The following is an 18,595-nucleotide window of genomic DNA, read 5'->3' as shown; positions in this document are numbered from 1 at the left end:
AATACTCCACAACTTATTTATTTTTTGACAGGCAGAGTGGACAGTGAGAGAGAGAGACAGAGAGAGAAAGGTCTTCCTTTGCCGTTGGTTCACCCTCCAATGGCCACCGCGGCCGGCACACTGCGCTGATCCTATGGCAGGAGCCAGGTGCCTCCCCTGGTCTCCCATGGGGTGCAGGGCCCAAGGACTTGAGCCATCCTCCACTACACTCCTGGGCCACAGCAGAGAGCTGGCCTGTAAGAGGGGCAACCAGGACAGAATCCAGCGCCCCGACCAGGACTAGACCCTGGTGCGCCGGCATCTTTCCTATTCTTGCCTTGGCCTGGTGCTGTGGGCCAGGGCCTGGTGGGGCCGGCACAGGGAGACGCCCATACAGCTCCCTGCCTCCACGAGGTGGCCACAGCTGAGGTAGGGATGCTTCCGTCCAGAAAAGGAACAGATGGGTGCAGTTGCAGGCCCCGTTCTCCCAGGAGGCCTCTCCACCTGGGCTGGTCCTTCAGGCGGGCAGCAGGCCGGCCTCCTGCTCCGCCAGCCGGCTGGCCGTGCGCAGGGCCAGGGGCAGGGCCGTATGCGTGTCACGGTGATAGCGGGGGTCGCACACCGCCATGCTCGGCGTGAGCACGAACTGGGCCACGCTAGGCATCCTGAGCAGGTTGAGCAGCTCCGTGGCCCGCGTGCGCACGGCTGCCACGTCCTCGCCGTGCACGGGGCTGGGGCCCGGGACCCAGGTCCTCAGCTTGGACAGGAACAGAGACACCCTGGGGCGGAGAGGGGCCCAGTTAGCTGGCAGCAGACCGGCCCCTCCCAGCACCCACCCTAAGGCAGCAGGCCAGTCCCGGGCACCTGGGGATCAGGTCCTGGCTGCGGGAGGCCAGCTTGGTGAGCGTGGTCATGAGCGCGGTGATGACCTGGGGCGGGCAGGCGGGCAGGGCAGCAGACGGCCGCGACTGCGTGACCTCGAACAGCAGGGCCTCCAGGGCCTCGAAGAACCTGTTGATCTGCTCCACGGTGCAGCGCCGGTCACAGGTCACGGACAGGTACTCGCCGATGGCCCACACCTAGGCCGGGGACAGAGGCTCAGCCCGGGCTGGCCACGCCTGGGCGAGAGGACAGAGGCGACGCCTGCCTTACCACGCTGGTGACGAGGCTGGCTTTGCTGCAGACGCTGCCCACGTGGCCCACCAGCTCCAGGAGCGCTCGGGCCAGCTCCACCACCAGGGAGGGCTTCCGCTGGCACAGCACCAGGAACTGGCTGCTCAACACCCTGCCGTGAGAGCCGGGTCCTCCTGCTACGGGCGGGCCCGAGACCCCCGCCCTCCCAGCGCTTCCTGCCCCGGGGAGGGGCCCGAGCGGCCCTCAGGCCACACCAGGCAGTGACCCCAGGGGACAGGAGGCTGGCTGCAGGGAACACCCTGGGTAGGGAGGAAGCCCTGAGGGCCGAGACGGGAACCCCGGCCTGGGGCGGAGGAGCGGCCACAACCCTGGGAGGGGAAGACGGCAGCCGCAGCACACGCACCTGTGCACGCGGGCCTCAAAGCCTGGCACCGCGTACAGCGAGTCGCTCCTCTCCAGAAGCAGCAGGGCCAGCTGGCGGGTCAGAGTGTCGTCGGCAAACTGGGGGGTCGCGGCAGAGATGGGCTCAGTCCTAACCCCGCCAGCTGCAGCCCAGGGGTCTCGGAAACCACACCCAGCTGGGGTGTGGCATACGCAGCCTTTCTCTGACCGCCCCCACCCCGGAGCCTGGCGGCTTTCTACACGGGTGGAGGGCAGCACCGCGGTCGGCCCCGGGCAGCGGGCTCACCTGCGTCACGGCTGAGAAGAACGCTTGGAGCAGGGTGGGCACGGCCTCCGCGCACTGCACCACCCGGGCGCAGCCGGCCATGGGCTGCAGCAGCTGGTGGAGCGGGCTCAGCCTGGGGGGGTGGGCAGTGAGGCTGCTGAGCCCCGGCCCCGGCCCCGTGGGGCCCGCAGCGGCAGTACAGCCGGCAGAGCCGTGCGGTCCCGGGCAGCCAGGCCGCCACTGCCCTCCCCCAGGGGCTCGGGCAGGCATTGGGACGCAGTGCGCTCGGGACAGCGGGGCAGCCGGGCCTCAGTCCCCCAACCCCCGGCACCTGGGACGCTCAGGGGGCAGTGGACAGAGCTGACCGCAAGGCCCTGTGCGTGTGCGCAGCCCGGCCGGCTGAGCCCTGGCGCTCCCTGGTGCAGGGCCCCACCTCTCCACGGAGCCGCAGGCCTTGGTGCGCAGCAGGTACTGGAAGAGACCCTGGAACTGCGGGTCCCGCAGGGCCTCCAGGCAGCTGGGGTTCCTGAAGGAGGCGTCCCAGAGCGGCCGCTCGGACGGGGCGGGTGACGACCTGCGGGCAGAGAGGCCAAGGCCAGGCCAGGCCGCGGCTGCAGGCACAGGCGGACCACGCTGACTTGGCCTCCGCCCTCACGGGCACCCACTGGCCAGCACCACGGCGGGTCCCGTCACAGCCCCTCGGGGCCTGGGGCCCACCTGAGCTGCAGGTCCAGCGCCGCGGTGAGGCAGGGCAGGTCCAGCAGTGCGTGCAGCAGCTCCACGGCCGAGCCGGCGTCCACCAGGGCTGGGAGCAGCGCCACGAACTCCGAGGTGAGGGGCGGGCTGTTCCAGGCCAGGAACTGCAGAGGCCACGGCGGCTGTCAGGGTCAGAGACCCGGCCCGGGCGGCGCTGCCGTCTCCGCCTCCTCCCCCACCCCACGCTCTGCTCAGGGAACAGTCTCTTCCAGCCTTCCCAGCCACTCCCGTGCCAACAGCGCCACCCCTCACCTCCCGCCTGCCTCAGGCAAAGGCTGCGCAGGGGCCCGCCGGCTCGCTGTGAGCACTCAGCCCCGGGTCAGGTGGCCGCCCCCGGCCCCACCCCTCGCCCCGCGGTGGCCCTGGCGCTGGGGTGGGTGGACCTGCCTTGAGGAGGTTGGGGAAGCTCCGGCAGAGGATGCCCGTGGCCCTGCCCAGCACGTGCAGGTTGTCCCGGCAAAACTGGACGAACTCCAGCGCCAGCACGGGGCTGTGGAAGAGCTGGGCCGGGACCCGGGTGAACAGCTGCTCGTGGATGGCCTCCGAGTCCACCGCGGCCGCCTCCCCTGGAGAGCGCGGGGCCGTCAGGTCGGGGGCTGTGCCTCGTCCCGGCTGACCGAGTCCCTGTGGCTGGACAGGCCAAGGCTCCGAGACCCCCGCATGGGGGAGCCGGCCCCCAACACAGGGAGACCCTGGGTCCTCAGCCTTGGGTCTCGCGGGCAGCTCTGGGACTCAGTGGGTGACATCTTCACCACTGGTGAGGAACTGCCGCCCTCTGCTGCCCACAGCCCTTCCAGCAACGCGGCCCGGCTCACCGTGGTTCAGGAAGAACTGGGCGAGGGGCAGCAGTGCCCGCACGCAGGCCGGATCCGTGCCCAGCCGCCCGGGCAGCTCCCGCAGGCAGGCCAGTGTGCGGTACAGGAAGCAGGGGTCCTGCCGGCACAGCAGGTCCAGCACCAGCACCGCCTCCACCAGGCACTGCGGGGACACCGCCACCCCATCAGCCGGACCGCGAGGCCTGGCCGCCGCCACCAGGCACTCCGGGGACACCGCCGCCCCATCAGCCGGACCGCGAGGCCTGGCCGCCGCCACCGCCCCGCGGGCCACTTACGGCTCTCTGCAGGTCCGCGTCCCCCTTCCTCAGGGCTCCTGGGAGGGGAAGAGGGTGGTCAGCTCAGGCATCGGCCTCAGGACAGCCCCAGGCCGGCGGCCGGCGGGCAGGGCGCGCTCCGGGCACAGGCTGCCCGGCGCCAACCCCGGGGCTTCCCCTGCCTGCCCGTCGGCGGGGCGGGCACTCACGCCGGCTGCTCTGCTCGATGAGGCGCTGGCAGTACTCGAAGGCCACCTCCCTCAGCCGCTCCTGGGGGGGCAGCAGGTGGCTGGCAGTGGAGGCGGCGGACAGCACGGACAGCGTGGAGCCCTCCAGCTCTGATCTGTTGTCTGTGGGAGGAGGGGGCGCGCGCTCAGCCCCAGGGCCCGCCTGCCACCGGGCACCCTGGTCTCTGCCCCAGCCCGAGGACGTCCATCCCAGAGAGGCCTGCGGAGCAGCAGGCATCTGTGCACACCCTGTGGGGCGGGGGCCCTGCGGTGCTGACCGAGGCTCCCCGAGGCGGCTAACGCCACCAGGCTGTGCTCTCGGCTCGGCTCCCAGTCAGGCCTGGGCTGGGCCAACACTGTCCCCATCTACCCGCCTTCCCCCCCACAGTGCACCTGCGTCGGGGCCGCCAGGGCCCTCGGGGCCGCCGTGCAGCAGCCACGCCCGCAGCATGGAGAAGGCCTGCATGTTCAGCCACTGGTCCTCGGTGTAGTGCTGGCCCGTGGACAGCACCGTGAAGAAGTCCGTGGCCACCGCCCCGTCCACCTCGGTGACGGGGCCTGGCTGTGGGGAAGAGGGAAGGCAGGGCTGCGGGCTGGGGGCCGCGACCCCACCAGGGAACCAGGGCGGGCAAGCTGGGGCGCCCGGCCTGAGCCGCGGGGCCTCACCTGCCGGGCCCTGGGTGCGGAGAAGAAGCCGCCGGAGCGTGGGAGCCCTTGCTGGACGCTGGCGTGGCGCAGCCACTCAAGCAGCCTCTTGCTGAGGGGACCGGTGTGCTCTGCAGGGGTGGGGGCCGCAGAGGGACGCGGTGACAGCCGGGGGCGCACACCCAACTAGGGGCGTGCAGGGGGAGGCCGGGGGTCGCCCCACCTACCTACCTTCCTGGAGGCTGCCCGGGGCGAGGCTGAGGACCTTGGCCAGGACAGGGAGGAGGTGCCGGAGGCTGGGCCCCTCGGGCGGCCGGCTCTCGAGGACTTTGCACACGCGCTGGCCCACGCTGCTGACCTCCTGCCTTCTGTCCCCCTGGGAACGGGCGGCACGTGGGTGTGGCGCGAGCCTTCCCTGCCCCCTACCTCCACCAGGTCCCGAGATGCACGGGTCTGGACGGTGCTTGGGGTGGGAACAGCAGGCGAGCCTGGTCCCCCAGCAGCCGTGGGACGCACGGAGCCAGCTCAGCCTGTCCAGCCCCCGGGTGCTCCCATCTCAGCCGCGGGAGGTCTGGCAGCTCGGGAGGAGCTGCTGGCATCCTATCGGAGTGCCCGTCAAGGCCTGGCGGTTCTGCTTCTGACGTGGTTTCCTGCCGGTGTGCCTGGGAGGCAGCAGGTCACAGCTCAAGTTCCTGGGCCCGGCCAGCCACGCGCGGGGCCTGGGCAGGGCTCCCGGCTCCTGCCTGGTGCAGCCCAGCTGTCTGGCTGTGAGAGTACTGAACCAGGGGACGGACGACTGCACTCCCAGTCTCCCTCGGCCACTGCCTTTCAGAAAACAAAACCACAACCAAAACCCTGGCCGGGGCCTGCTCACCCCTGCAGGCAGCCGCAGGAAAGGGAGACCCTGCCCTGGAGGCCGCAAGCACCAGCTGTCACGGAAACACCCACCGGGGCCGGCGCTGTGGCGCAGCCGGCAGAGCCGCCGCCTGGAGGCCGCATCCCGCATGGATGCAGTCGGCTGGCGTCCCGGCTGCTCCGCTTCAATCCAGCTCCCTGCTATGGCCTAGGAAGGGCAGCAGCAGATGGCCCAAGTGCTTGGGCCCTGCACCCGCGTGGGAGACCCAGAGGGAGCTCCTGGCCTCGGCCTGGCCCAGCCACTTGAGGAGTAAACCCGAGGATGGGAGTTCTTTCTCTCCCTCTCTCTCCTTTGTAACTCTTTCAGATACATAAAATAATCTTCAAGACTCCATGGAAAATGCGTATCATGAAGAAACACTGTGCCAGGGCCGGCGCCACGGCTCACTAGGCTAATCCTCCACCTTGCGGTGCTGGCACCCTGGGTTCTAGTCCTAGTCGGGGCGCTGGATTCTGTCCCGGTTGCCCCTCTTCCAGGCCATCTCTCTGCTGTGGCCTGGGAGTGCAGTGGAGGATGGCCCAAGTGCATGGGCCCTGCACCCCATGGGAGACCAGGAGAAGTGCCTGGCTCCTGCCATCACATCAGCACAGTGCGCCGGCTGCAGCGGCCATTGGAGGGTGAACCAACGGCAAAGGAAGACCTTTCTCTGTCTCTCACTGTCCACTCTGTCCAAAAAAAAAAAAAAAAAGAAAGAAAGAAAGAAAGAAAGAAACACTATGCCAGAACTCCCACGTTTTGTGCTAAAGTAAATTTTAAATTCCATTTTCCTGTAAAGTTTTTTTCCCCCAAAGAAACATTACTTAGTTGAGAAGCGGAGAGCAAGCGAGCACTCCCACCTGCTGGCTCGCTCCTTAAACACCCACAGCGGCGGCACTGCAGGCTGAGCCTCGACCCGACCACCAGAGCCCTCACAGCCAGCCACCTTGCGGTGCGGGTGCTGACGCGCCCTGTGGGTGCTCTGACGTGCCCTGTGGGTGCTCTGACGCGCCCTGTGTGCTCTGATGTGCCCTGTGGGTGCTCTGACGCGCCCTGTGTGCTCTGACGTGCCCTGCGGGTGCTCTGACGTGCCCTGTGGGTGCTCTGACGCGCCCTGTGTGCTCTGATGTGCCCTGCGGGTGCTCTGACGCGCCCTGTGTGCTCTGACATGTCCTGTGGGTGCTGAGGTGCCCTGCGGGTGTGACGCGCCCTGTGGGCCGCCCACTCCAGGGGCATGGCAGAAATGCTGCGTGGTCTGGGGTTTGGGGATGGGGTCCCAGGGGACCAAAAGATGTGGGTCCTGCTGAGTGGGGTGGGCTGGTCAGCACCGTGAACAGCCGAGCGCTGCCCCGACACCTGCGCCCCCAGGGCCTCCTAGGCACTCACCAGGCTGTCTGGTCCCTCCCGATGGGGTGGGGCGGTGTGGAAGCCCCCACAGCCTTCCCCTGGGACCACCGTGCCACGCAGGTCTCTCAGGGACTGAAGCCCAGCCAGTCAGCTCCGTGTCTCCCACAGCAACCAGGCGCACGCGGGCAGCACACGGGAGAAAGGCACGCCCAGGGGCAGCCAGAGCCTGCCCGGAGCAGCCCCGGCCCCGGGGCCTAAAGACAGGGAAGGCGGCGGGGAGCACCCGAGGCCGAGCTGGGTGCCCACAGCGCTACCTGGGCTAAGAGGACGGAGGCCAGCAGGCTGAGCTGCCGGACGTCGTGGGCGTGCTCGCAGGACAGGCTCAGGCTGTCGTAGGGCGACATCTCTCGCAGGATGGCGGCACAGAGGACCTGCACTTGCTCGGGGCCCGCGGGCGAGCGGAGGGGGGCCTGCAGCAGGTCCACGCACGACTTCTCTAGCCTGCGGGGCGGGACCCCGGCCCCCGTCATGGCCGAGAAGCCGGCCCGGGCCCTCCCCCGCGGGACGCTGTCGGCCGGGTGCCGCCACACTCACCTCCGCGGGTACTTGGTGGCCGAGACGATGAGGAAGAGCCTCTGCAGGCCGTCGACGGCCTCGGGGCCCGCGTCCTCCGCCCCCAGCAGCTGGCTGAGCCGCGAGCAGAACTGGCGCAGCTCCCCGTCCTCGATCTCTCTGGACAGAAAGGCGCGCGTGGGCTGCGAGGGCCCGGGGGGGAAGACCCCCCCCTTGGCCAAGCGCTGGCTGGGCGCTGGGGGGCGCTCTCGGGCCGGGTGACCCCGTCTCACGGCAGAGCTGCCGCGGTCCCAGCCTTGTTACCCTGGGAGTAGGCGGAAAGCCTTGGGCATCGGGGGTCGGCTGTGGTCGCCTGCCACGAGGTGGCGCCCCCGAGCCTCTCACTCCTGGGGGCGCGGGTCCGGAGAGCGGCCTTACAGGACAGTGACTTTCCCATTCTAGTCCTCAGCCGGCTTCACCCGGAACCCACCTGCTCAGCGCCGGCCGCGGGGGAGACCGAGCAAACCCAGCGTGCACCTGCCAAGGCAGAAGCGGGGGAACGCGGGCGCCCCCTGCTGGCGGCACAGGATGTGTGCACTCAGGAACTGTAGTCGGGGGCTCTGCGCGGCCCCTCGTTTTATTTTCGCTTTTTTTTTTTTTCTTCAACTGGCTAGAACCGAAGCCGACCACCCTGGAGAAGGTCGCAGCCTGCTGCCGCCCCCCCACTGGATCTCCTCGGCAGTCTCCATAAAGCACCGTCCGCCGGACCCTTCCCAAGCCCCCTGCCCTGCAGTCTGACCCAAACTCCTACAGAGCCGGCGGGGCCCTCAGGTCCTGCTCCTCTCACCTCCGCCCTTCCCGAAGCCTCCCTCTGGCTGCCTCTTCCTCCTGGAGCCCCCACCCCCGTGGCCGGGTACCTCCCCCCACCCCCGCCTCCGCGTGCATTGCTCTCTCTCCCCGGGCTTTCCCCCCGTGTTGGAAGCACGCAGGGAAACGCGCAAGCCCATCTCGAACCCCAGCTCTTCAGCTGCAGCCGGTCCCCGTGAGGCCTCCAGGGACCCGAGGCAGCTCCTGCCTTTTAACTCGGGCTCTGCTCCACGTGACCCCGCCCACACAGACACAGCGAGGGGAGGGGGGCGGAGCTGTGGGGTCCCGGTGGTGGACCCGGGAAGCAGCAGGCGCTGGCCCAAGGGAGTGGGGAGCCGGGATGGAATTCTGGGCTCCTGACCTCGGCCTGGCACAGCCCTGGCCATTGAACTACAGGAAGGCAGACCTGCCACTCTGCCTATCAATCGATCATAAATCAGTAACACGGGAGAGCGCCTGCCTTAGTGCCGAGCCGCGCGCCCAGCAGGTGCTGCTCATTCAATCCGGCCCAGGGACCCAAGGAAGGGCGGAGCGCCTCGGGCCCACTCGGCGCCAGGGGTTCTCGCGGCTGTTGGGCCAGGGCTCGGACGCTGGACCTCCGGACCCCGCGGCGACCCCCAGGGCTCCCGTCCCCTCCCACCCCCGCGTCCAGCTCCGAGTCCGGATCTGTGTGTGTGCCAGCCTCCCGCGCGCTCCCGGCCCCGGCCGCGGCCGGCTGCCGGGTGAGGGGAAGGGGGCGCTCACAGGGGGTCGGCCCGCGTCCCCTAGGAGCAGAGCAGGGCCGGCACCTCTGCACCCGGCCAGTGCATCCGCCGCGGCCGACTCGGAAGCCAGGGCTGCCGGCTACCCCAGCTCCGCCGCCCGACGCAGGCGGTCCCCGCCACGCCTGTGACCACGCCGCGGGGCCGGTCCTCCGCTCCTCCGGGGACCACCTGGCGCTGCCCCGGCCTCCCCATCCCGTGCCCGGCCGGCGCCGCCCCCTGTCAGCGCGGCCAGGGGCCGAGACCCACACCAGGGCGACCTGGGGAGGCGGAGTGGGCCGCGGCGTCCCCGCACCTGGCCTGGTGGAGCAGGCTCTCCGCTCCCGCCGAAAACATGCCGGCGCCGCCGTCCACGGACCGAGCGGGCCGCCGAGACACCAGCCGCCGCGGCCCGGCTCGCTTCCGGAGTCGCGTCACGTGAGCCAGGCCGCCCCTGCCGGCGCAGGCGGCTTCCGGGGTCGCGTCACGTGCCGCGTCACGTGGGAAGGGCCGGCCGGCCGCCGGCCAATGGGCTTTGGCGTGGGGTGCCTTGGGGGCGGGGTTAGGGCCTGGTGGTTCTCGCGGCTCGGGACCAGCTTGAGCCCGGGCGGGTCCGGCGCGCAGGTTCGGTCCCCGCTCCGTGCGCTTCTGTCTCGGGCGCGGTGGCGAGTTCGCGACGGCGACTGGTGGCGAGGACTGGGCGTGCGCCCCTCGCAGCCCGGCTGCACCCCTACAGGAACGCCGCGCCCCCTGCGCGGGCTCCGCCGCAGCCGCGCCCGCCCCGCGGGGCCGCTCCCCTTGGTGCGTTAGGGACCCGACCGCGTCCCGAACCCCGGGACTGGCCGTCCTCACAGTTCCCCAAAGGGCACAACCTCGGGGGCCCGTCGGAGGGCCTCGCGCGCTGGCCACGCCGCTGGCCACCCCGGCGCAGCCGTCAGAGAGCACCGACCCCCGACCCCGACCCCCGACCCCGCGGGCTGGTCTTGTCCAGTGGACTCGGCTGTCCTCGTGCTGACCGTTTCCAGATCTGGGCGCGGGTGGGGAGAGCTGCGGAGCGCGATGCTGCAGCTTCCGCGGCGGCCCCGCGCCCCGTTCTCCCGGCTGGACCCCGGCTCCGCGCGTGCCCGCCGCCCCGTGCCCCGTGTATTCGGTGCACGCTGTCGCTGGAGCAAACGTGCAGTGATGACCCTGGAAGGGGGACCGCGGCCAGCGATGCTCCTGGGGGAAGCCGCTGCTTCTCGCCCCCGCAGACACAAGGGAGCCTCAGTGGAGCGGACATCCGTTTCGGAGCACAAAGCTTTAGAAGCCACGCGCGCTCCAAGGCCTTGGTGAGGATCCTGCGATGCTCACGGGGCCTCCAGGCGGGCAGGAGCCTGGATTGGCCCGGTGTGAACCCCGAACACCCCGCTGCGGAGCCCTCGGGAGCCCCGCCCGGCCCCCGCGGGAAGAGGCCGGGTCTCTGGGTCAGTGCCCGGAGACGTGCGTGCGCAGGTGCAGAGCGGAGGCTCCCCCAGGCCACCTGCCGAGGGCGGCCGAGGCCTTGTGGGTTTGCCGCTGCGCAGAACCGGAGAGGGGGGCCGGTGGAGACGCGAGGCCGCACCAGCGCCTGCCCCCGGGACGGCCCGGGCCGGGCGACCCGGCTGCCCGGCGGTCACCGCCACGCGCAAGGACCACCTGGAGCCCCAAGGTCGTTTCTTTCATAGATAATTTTATTTCTGGTTATAGAAACAAATGCTAAGAGGAGAAACAAAACTTCCCCATCCACATCCAACAATTTAATAGATAAAAAGAACAGTTAAAATAAATGGAAAAGGTAGAAATTTTAAACTTCGTTATAGCTTTAAAACATTAACGTCTGATACAATTAGAAATCACATTCAGAGCTCGAATTTTTTTTTTTAAAAAAAACGTATGGCTCCTTATTAAAAAAAAAAAAAAAAACACTGTAGCCCACGGAAGTGAGAAGGCACCCGGCGTGGGCCTGGCGGCTTTCTGTCCCGAGTGCCGGTGTGGGCGGCCGTGGGCGTGGGGTGGGCGCTGTGCCGGGACTGGACCCGCATGGCCCGAGCCCTGGAACCAAGGTGCCCGCCTGCTAGGATACCACTGCTTTTTAAAGCGCTGATTATTAGACATATTGTGAAAAAAAAATACGTCACTGTAAAAAAAAAAAAACCACACTCATACACACTCGCACACTCTCTCACACACTCACCCTGAACACCCGCCCCTCCCCCCGAATTATTTTTACAGGAGAATCCTCGTTCAGGTAAGGAACAAAAAGTCTCCCTCCCGCACGTGGGCCTGTGGGACACAGCTCAGTCTGGGGACAGACCCGGGACACAGCGCCCGCCACTCCTCCCGACACAGAAGTGAAGCCACCTTGAAGGGGGACATGGAGGGCAGAGGGGGCCTAACGTGTTATCTGAAACCCCCATCCTTATGGATTTAAAAAAGAAGAAGGAGAACGAACGTGGACCAGCTAACCCGACAACGTGGAGCCGTGGCACAGTTTCACATCCACGCTGGCCGGTGAGCCTCGTGCACGGGGAAAACTCATGACAATAAAACGGCTACTTATGTAGTCACGGCTCTTACTCCGGCTCAGCCGACACCCTTGGCGGACAGTTCTAGAAGCTGCTCCCAGGACAGGGTCTTTGCCCGGGGGCCACCCTGGGCCCCGTGCCCCATGCACAGCAGAGCACCCGTAAGCACTGGGATGGTCCCAGACTCTTCTGACTTTGAAGGTAACAGGGCAGGAGGCAAACAGGTGACAGAGGGACTTGGGGTCTGCCACAGCCCCTGCAGCTGCCGCTGGCCCCTGGAGGGTCCCCCTCAGCCAGGGGCCACTGCTCCGGACCCTCGGTCTTCTCGCTACTTTCTGACTGTGAGGGCAGCGGTCAGTTGCCAAGAGCCCCCGGGAAGCTGCCTATGACACAGCGAGTGCTCAGCCCAGAACCGGCCCGGGACCCCGAGGCTCGGGCCAAGGCGGTGCACCCCAGGCCTGCCCTGCGGTGGGCAAGAGCGCCCGGAGCACTGGCTGCAGCCGTCCTGCCTGGGCTGATCCGCCACGTGGGGGGACAGGGGCCTCCTGCTGCCCGCCCTCCTCTGCCTCTCCAGCTGCCTTCATCCTCTGTGTTCACCCCCACGGACTCCCACCAGCCCCGGGGCTCCCATGCACCCCACATGCCCAGCGGCACCTGCACGGGGTTCTGCAGCGTCCGCTCCAGCAGCAGAGCTGGACCAAGTCCTGCCCCCAGGAGAGGACGCAGGCAACCCGCGAGGACTTTCGTGAGAGCATTTTCCCTAAACAGAGTCTGTGAGGTGGGTCCGTTGGTTATTTCAGTTCAGAAAAAATGGTTTTACCTCAAAACCCCTCTCCCAAGCAGCCGGAACTTCAGGGGTGGGGTGGGGGCAAAGCGAGCAGCTCCAGGCAGGACGGTCCCTTCTCCGGACGCACCCGGCCCGCGGCACCCAGGCCATGCGCGGGAAGTCTGCCCACAGAGGCTGGGGCAGCCGGGACGCCGGCAGAGCGCCGATCCCCGGTCACCAAGGGTAGCAGCTTTGGTAGGGGATGAAATCGCAAGCAGCAGGTGTCCTGCACCAAACTCTAGTACAGCATCAGCGTGTGGCTGCTGCGAACCACGTCCTGAGCGTTGAAAACCCGAATTGGGGACAGACACAAGGGCAGAGGGAGAGCTCAGAGACACGGGGGACGCCGTGGGAGACACAGGTGGGGGCCGGCGGGGAACGTGCGCCCGAGCCTGTCCCACACGCACCCCCAAGGTGGAGCCACGCTGTCCCCAGGGCGGCAGGTGCAGCCTAAGTCACGGCCATTACCAGCCTCGAGCCCTGGTGGAGGTCCGGCACCGGCCTCCGGCAGCCCGGCTCCCAGGCGGTGCACGGGGCTCCCGTCCAGCCGGCTCTTCGCCTGCAGTCACAAGCATTTCTGTGACCTGTGCGGGCGCCCTGGCTCCGCGGGGCCCCGGGGTGGACGTGGGCACTGAGTGTCCCGTGGAGAACCGACTCCTCGCCTCTGAAAGCCGGGGGAAATCCTTCCTTTTTCTCTCACATTTTCTTGTTTGCTCAGACGCAGCCTCATTCCTGCTCCCCCCCGCCCAGGGTGGGGGCTGCTCCCCCCACCGGCTCCGCCTGGGAGCCCCTGCTTGGTTTGGGAGGAGTCAGGAGCATTTGCTGAGCTTTGCTAGGACCGGGGAGGGACAGAGGCCCAGGGGCAGGTGGCTGGGTCCCAGCCTTGGCTGAATGCCTCTGGGGACAGGCGGCCTGCAGGGGAGGGGGAGCCCCGGCAAATCCGTTCCCTCCTGGGGAGCAGGACCACGGGCGCGGGCAGGAGGCTCACCTGCCCCTGACCCCTACCATCCTGGAAACAGCATGCTGGCCCTTGTCTGGTGCGGGGCGGTCACGGGCGCCTCAGAGCCGAGGGGCGTGGCCTTCTGGTCCCCTGGCCTGGGCTCCTCCCTGTGGCTGGGAGGCCCTCGTGTGGTCACTAGGCACTGGGGGGCCTCTGGCTGGAGTCACCTCCTCGGGCCGGGCGCTCTGGCTAGTCCTGGGCCTCTAGCCACAGTTCCAGGTCAGGCTCTAGCGTGAGCCAGGCACACGACCCAGTCAGATGACCAAAAACCCTTGGAAGACCTCCTGCTGACGAACCCAGAGGAGAACAGCTTGGGCCCTGGCCCCAGCCGGCTGAGCTGAGCCGAGCCCCCAGGGCATGAGCCTCGCTCAGCCCCTCCTCCTGGTCCTTCAGCAGCCCCACGACGTGACCCGGTGTCTGCCCTGGCTGCCCCTGCTGTGCCGGGAGCCGGAGCGAGCAGCGAGACCCTCCCCTGGATGGCAGACGGCACAGGGACCAGGATGCCCCAAGCCAGGCATGCAAGGGCGAGCGAGCAGAGAGGACAATGGGCTCCAGGTCCGCACCCCGCGTGGACCAGGGTGGCCTCCCCGAGGGAGAGAGCCCCCAGACCACAGAAGCCCCCGCCAGCTCCGGGGTACGTCACAGTGAGGGAGGGAGGGACGCGGCCAGCACTACGGGCAGTGCTCTGACCTGAGCCGCACTGGAACCCCCCTCACTCTGCCCTCGCGCACCCGGCCACACACACACACACACACACACACACCAGCCACGGTGTGCACGGCGGCTTGCCTGGCTTGCCCCTCCCGCCCCCCGTCCTCTGAAACCCCACACAGGGCGGCCCACGCGCACGTCACGGACAGCCGACTTCACACGTCCGACCCGCACACACCGGCACGGCCCACCTCGGGCGGGATGCTGCGGCCCCTCACTGTGCAGGCATGGGAGGGCTCTGGCTTTCTCAGCAGGGGTCGGAGGCGGCGCTGCTTCCGGCTGTGGCCACAGGCAGCGTGGGGTCCCTTCCAGAAGTCTCGGGGAGGCTGTGGCTCGACTCCTGCTCCCGGCCGGAGCTCACGCGACTTCCTCAGCGTCCTGTCTTCCGTTTCTCACGATGTCAGAAGCAAACCCAGCCGGGCGGGCACGAGGGGCGTGGGAGGTAGTTTTCTTTCCGCTGATCGACCAGGGATCCTGGGCTCGAGGCTGAAGCAACCATTCCCACGCCGCAGCGACGGCCGGAGGAGGGGCGAGGGAGCTGGCTCTGGGGACGGCTGCAGCCCTCGGCTCCCGTCCACTCTTCCAGACGACGAAGTGCAGCAGGCGGACGCCCAGCCCCGGCCCTGGGCTCACCTTCCATCCAGGGAGCCGCACCTGCAGGGCCCCTGCGGGAAGCCACCCGCCTTTCTTGGAGTTAACACAGAGCGGTGGGCTCCCTGCCGAGCGCCGGACGGGGCCAGAACCCCGGGCCGTGTGGACGGAAAGCTCAGAAACTCCGCGTCCCCAGGGTGCCCGTCTCAGGGGTATGGGGAGCTTCAATGCCATGTGTGAGCCAAACAAGAAACGCGGGGTCCAAGGCCAAATCGGACCGCCCGCCCACCTCCCAAGTAATGCTGATCCTTTCTCTGCGGCTTCCAGGGAGACGCCCCGCCTCTCCTGCCCGCGCCAGCCCTGTGCACGCAGGGACGGCCCCTCGCCTCCTTCCGGGCAACGCTTCGGCCTGGCCACGCTGCGGTTCAGTTCTGTCCTCCTGGGGGGCGAGGGCTGCTCTGTCCACACGGGACGCTGGGCCAGGGGCTTCCTGCTGGCGGCGGCCTCCTCTTGCTGCTTTCGTTGGGGTCCGGGCTGCTGCCTTCTCCCCATGCTGGGCAGACAGGCCTGGGGCGAGAAGGTGGTGCCGGGGGAGAAGAAACAGAGACAAAGAATCCCAGGGTACACAGTCGGGGTCTGAATGCATTTATGTTTTGTCTGAACCACGGGAGGATGGGAGAGGGACGGGAAGGGCCGAGCGTGCCGGGCGGCGGGTGGCCGCCTGCCCGCGCAGCACGGGCCGTGGGCGGGCAGCAGCAGCGGCAGCGCTTTCTCCTCGGTCCCAGTGCAGCCGTTGGCAGAGTCGGGCCCGGCTCGGGAGTTGCTGTTGGCGTGAGTCCCACTCCGCGGGCCGTGACGTCACTCGCCGGTGCCAGGGCCCGGGGGGCTGGCAGCTGTGCTGCCCCCCGCCTGGGCGCCTGCAGTCCCATTGGGCTCCTCCACCCGGGACCTTTTGACCTCGGGCTCCCCGGTGGGAGAGGCAGAGGCGGTGGTGGTGGTGGCCGGGGTGGTGGTGGCGGTGACTGTGGCCACGCCCACTGCTGCTGGCTCCTCGGGCCCCATCTCGCACACCCGTGTGACCACCACCGGCGTGGACGAGCTCGCCTGGGCTGCGAGCAGCTGCAGAGGGCTGGTGAGGGCTGGGAGAGGAGAAGGGAGAGGTTACTCGGGAACTCCGGCCAGGACCCCCACCGGTCAAACGGCCCACGGAGGAGCCCGCGGGCTCATCACCCAGCGGCCGCAGTAGCGCCAGGCCCAGCCCTCGGCTGGCTCCAGCCTTGCTCTGCCCTGTGGGGCTGGGGTACTGGCCCCTCCCTGCCCACCTGCCAGGCGGCCCGGGCTTGGGCCTTCCCTGGCCACCGCCCGTCTGGACCCTCTGGCCTACTAGAAGGCTCACCTCTCACATCGCCCTACCCTGAACCACCAGGAGAACCCACCCTGGGGACCCCCTGCGCCGGCCGGGCCTGAGCTCCATGGCAGGGGCATCTGGCTTCCGCCATCAGCACCCCACCTCGGCACTAACTGTGACGACCCCAGTGCTGGCACAGAGCAGGCCTCAGCCAGCGCTCGGGCCGGCCGCTCGGCGATGCTGGGAGCCGTTCCCGCCCCGGGGCGGCCCCGTGCACAGTGCGCGGTGCAGGGCATGGAGAAGTGGCTGGGCTCACCGTAAGCGCTGCCGGCTAAACTGTTGGTAGGCACTGCGTGCTTTCCATTCTGAGTGACGGCGCGGACGGGGAGGTGGTGCTGCCCGATGGTCACGGGGGCGGCCGGCTGCAGGATGGTGACCGTGTGTCCCGGGACCGCAGGGGCCATCTGGCTGGCCACCGTCTGAATGACCCGGCTGGCCGCAGGGATTGTGGCAAATGCAATGGTGGGTTTTTCTTCCAATCCTGTGGGGACCAACTGTGTCAGAACTGTGGACCCACGAGGCCAGCATGCCCATGTGCCCAGCCACGGACTGGGAGGACGGGCTCCCGGGAGGAAGCTGGGGCCTGGCCTGCGGTGCGGCGGGTTAAGCTGCCACCTGGCGCGGGCATCCCATGTGCGAGCACCAGGCTGAGTCCCAGCTGCTCCACGGCCTATCCAGCTCTCTGCGAATGCGCCTGGGAAAGCAGTGGACGATGGCCCAAGTGCATGGGCCCCGGCGTGCACCTGGGAGACCTGGATAGAGTTCCAAGTTCCTGGCTTTGGCCTGGCACAGCCCCAGCCACTGTGGGCATTTGAGGAGTGAGCCAGTGGATGCAAGAGCTTTCTCTCCTCTCTCCTTTAGATAAATAAATCATGAAAAGCAACAACCAAAAAAAGGACACCCCACAGAGGAAACAGGTAACAGGGCTTGAAGGAAAACAATGAATAGGGCCATAAGAACCCCTCAAACATGGCCACTGCAGAGGGCACCTGAGAAGGAGGTGGCGTGCTGCCCCGCGGTGCTCGGAGAGCCACGCCGTCACCACTCAGCCAGACGCAGGCTTCCCCTGGCTCTGTCCGGAACCCCGGGCACTGCCCAGCAGGAGGCACCACTCGCTGGCCCCCATCCCTGCGGCCAGGGCTCCACGGGAAACCCCAGCTACGTCTCCCCGCGACTCCTCACTGTGGGTGTGACGGAGCTCTGACCAGGCCACTGCTCTTCTATGCAGGACCCCGTGCCCTAGTTCAGTGGCAGCTGGGGGGGCACCAGCAGGGGGCACCTGGGCTGCACGGCGTGGAGGTGGACAGACAGGCTCCCAAAAGGACAGCGGGGGCACGTTACCTCTGGCTTCACCGCCCAGGTCCAGCACGGCCGAGCCCACTGCGTCGTGGGGGCCCCCGGCCGAGCCCTGGCTGGTGAGGATGTACCCGTTGGCGGAGCTGGCAGCAGTGGTGACCACGCGGACCATGGTGACGGTGGGGGCCTGCTGCACCACGTGGATCGCGTGGCCCGAGGGCTGCTGCGAGGTCACGAGGGAGGCCGGCATGTAGGCCACCGGCTTGGCCACGAGGTTGGACGGCCGGGGGGGCACAGCCATGACCACTGGCTGGGCGCTGACGGGGGAGCCTGGGAGGGGACAGAGAGCGACCGTGACACCAGCACCCCGGCCCTCCCCTGCCACGTCCCTGAGGGGACCCAGCGAGCCTTACCGGGTGCGCTCTGGGAATATCGGTACTCAGGAACGGAGGCTGACTTTGACCCAAGGTCAGGGTCATGTGGGACGGGCGAGCCCTCCCGGGACAGACACTCTGGCGTCTGCAGGCCGCTGGAACGAGGGGACGTGAGCCCAGGGTGGGTGGGTGAAGCGGGAGCACTCCTACGGGAGAGGGAGAGAACACGGGAGGTGACACACTACGCCTGCCAAGGCCAGGGAGGGAGGCCCCGGCGGTGACAGGGACCCTGGCGTTGGAGCTCCTCCGTGGGGCCATGTGGCAGGAGCCTCCTGGTCAGCGCCATTTACTTCCTGGAAAGCACCCTCTGTCTGCCACACCCCAAGGTGGCTCAGGCGCTGTGAAAACCACCAGCATCTGACGGGACCCACGGGACCGGCCCCCTGGGAGTCACCGGGCCATCTGACAGGACCCACGGGACTGGTCCCCTGGGAGTCACTGGGCCAGACCCCAACACAAACACAGCCTCATACAGCATGGCGGGGGACAGAAAGCGCAGAGTCCGGGTGGGGGTGGGGTGCGGGTTTTCCCCGGGGAGGCGGCTGAGCACCTAGGGCTGCGTGTGTGGTCCGGGAGGGTGCCGCTGCGGCTTCCTTGTGCCAGGATCTGTGCTCTCCCTCCCCCTGCCCATAGGCTGGTTTTAGGCCCACCCCCCATCTCTGTCCAGGCGGGCCACAGGGGACACACACCTGGAGGACAGGGGCCCAAAGGGGGTGCGGAAGCAGGACACGCCCCGCTGCCGCCGCTTCCGGAACGCCTGCTCCACCAGCTTGGCCTCGGAGGCCGGGTCGATCCGCCAGAAAGACCCCTTGCCCGGCTCCTCCTGGGAGCGAGGGACTTTGATGAAGTAGCGGTTCAGCGAGAGGTTGTGGCGGATGGAGTTCTGCAGG

At 68.3% G+C, this 18,595-nt stretch overlaps 2 protein-coding genes across 5 annotated transcripts in view; both read right to left on the bottom strand.

The window, feature by feature from the left end:
* Positions 1–2: 2 nt before the first annotated feature.
* AP5Z1 (adaptor related protein complex 5 subunit zeta 1) lies at positions 3–9,327 on the bottom strand. 4 transcript variants are annotated; one of them, XM_051838773.3, is made up of 17 exons: positions 9,213–9,327; positions 7,332–7,469; positions 7,052–7,238; positions 4,730–4,874; positions 4,520–4,629; positions 4,247–4,415; positions 3,836–3,976; positions 3,648–3,685; positions 3,352–3,514; positions 2,924–3,102; positions 2,498–2,640; positions 2,214–2,354; positions 1,802–1,913; positions 1,517–1,614; positions 1,132–1,264; positions 844–1,058; positions 3–758 (listed from the first exon to the last, which is right to left on the bottom strand). In XM_051838773.3, the coding sequence occupies exons 1-17, from the start codon at positions 9,251–9,253 to the stop codon at positions 497–499; spliced, it is 2,415 nt and encodes an 804-aa protein (XP_051694733.3). In that variant the 5' UTR covers positions 9,254–9,327; the 3' UTR covers positions 3–496. The 4 variants fall into 4 exon arrangements, 3 of the variants coding, with proteins under 3 accessions (XP_051694733.3, XP_089176975.1, XP_089176976.1); XM_089320849.1 differs by having other exon boundaries at positions 1,132–1,252; XR_016225741.1 differs by lacking the exon at positions 1,132–1,264 and having other exon boundaries at positions 844–1,097.
* Positions 9,328–10,584: 1,257 nt separating this feature from the next.
* FOXK1 (forkhead box K1) overlaps positions 10,585–18,595 on the bottom strand; it is a 53,001-nt gene continuing 44,990 nt past the window's right edge. The window contains exons 5-9 of the mRNA XM_002723065.6: positions 18,395–18,588; positions 17,685–17,851; positions 17,317–17,601; positions 16,232–16,456; positions 10,585–15,706 (exon numbers count right to left, since the gene is read on the bottom strand). Coding sequence (XP_002723111.4) covers positions 15,426–15,706; positions 16,232–16,456; positions 17,317–17,601; positions 17,685–17,851; positions 18,395–18,588 — 1,152 coding nt within the window. The 3' untranslated portion in view covers positions 10,585–15,425. The remainder of the gene's footprint in view (positions 15,707–16,231; positions 16,457–17,316; positions 17,602–17,684; positions 17,852–18,394; positions 18,589–18,595) is intronic.

This window comes from Oryctolagus cuniculus, chromosome 19 (assembly GCF_051225735.1).
Source record: "Oryctolagus cuniculus isolate XC-2025 breed Fujian yellow rabbit chromosome 19, ASM5122573v1, whole genome shotgun sequence".
In the NCBI taxonomy this organism is placed as follows: Eukaryota; Metazoa; Chordata; class Mammalia; order Lagomorpha; family Leporidae; genus Oryctolagus; species Oryctolagus cuniculus.
Note: the sequence above shows the minus strand (reverse complement) of the source record. Positions and strands in the feature narration are given on the sequence as shown.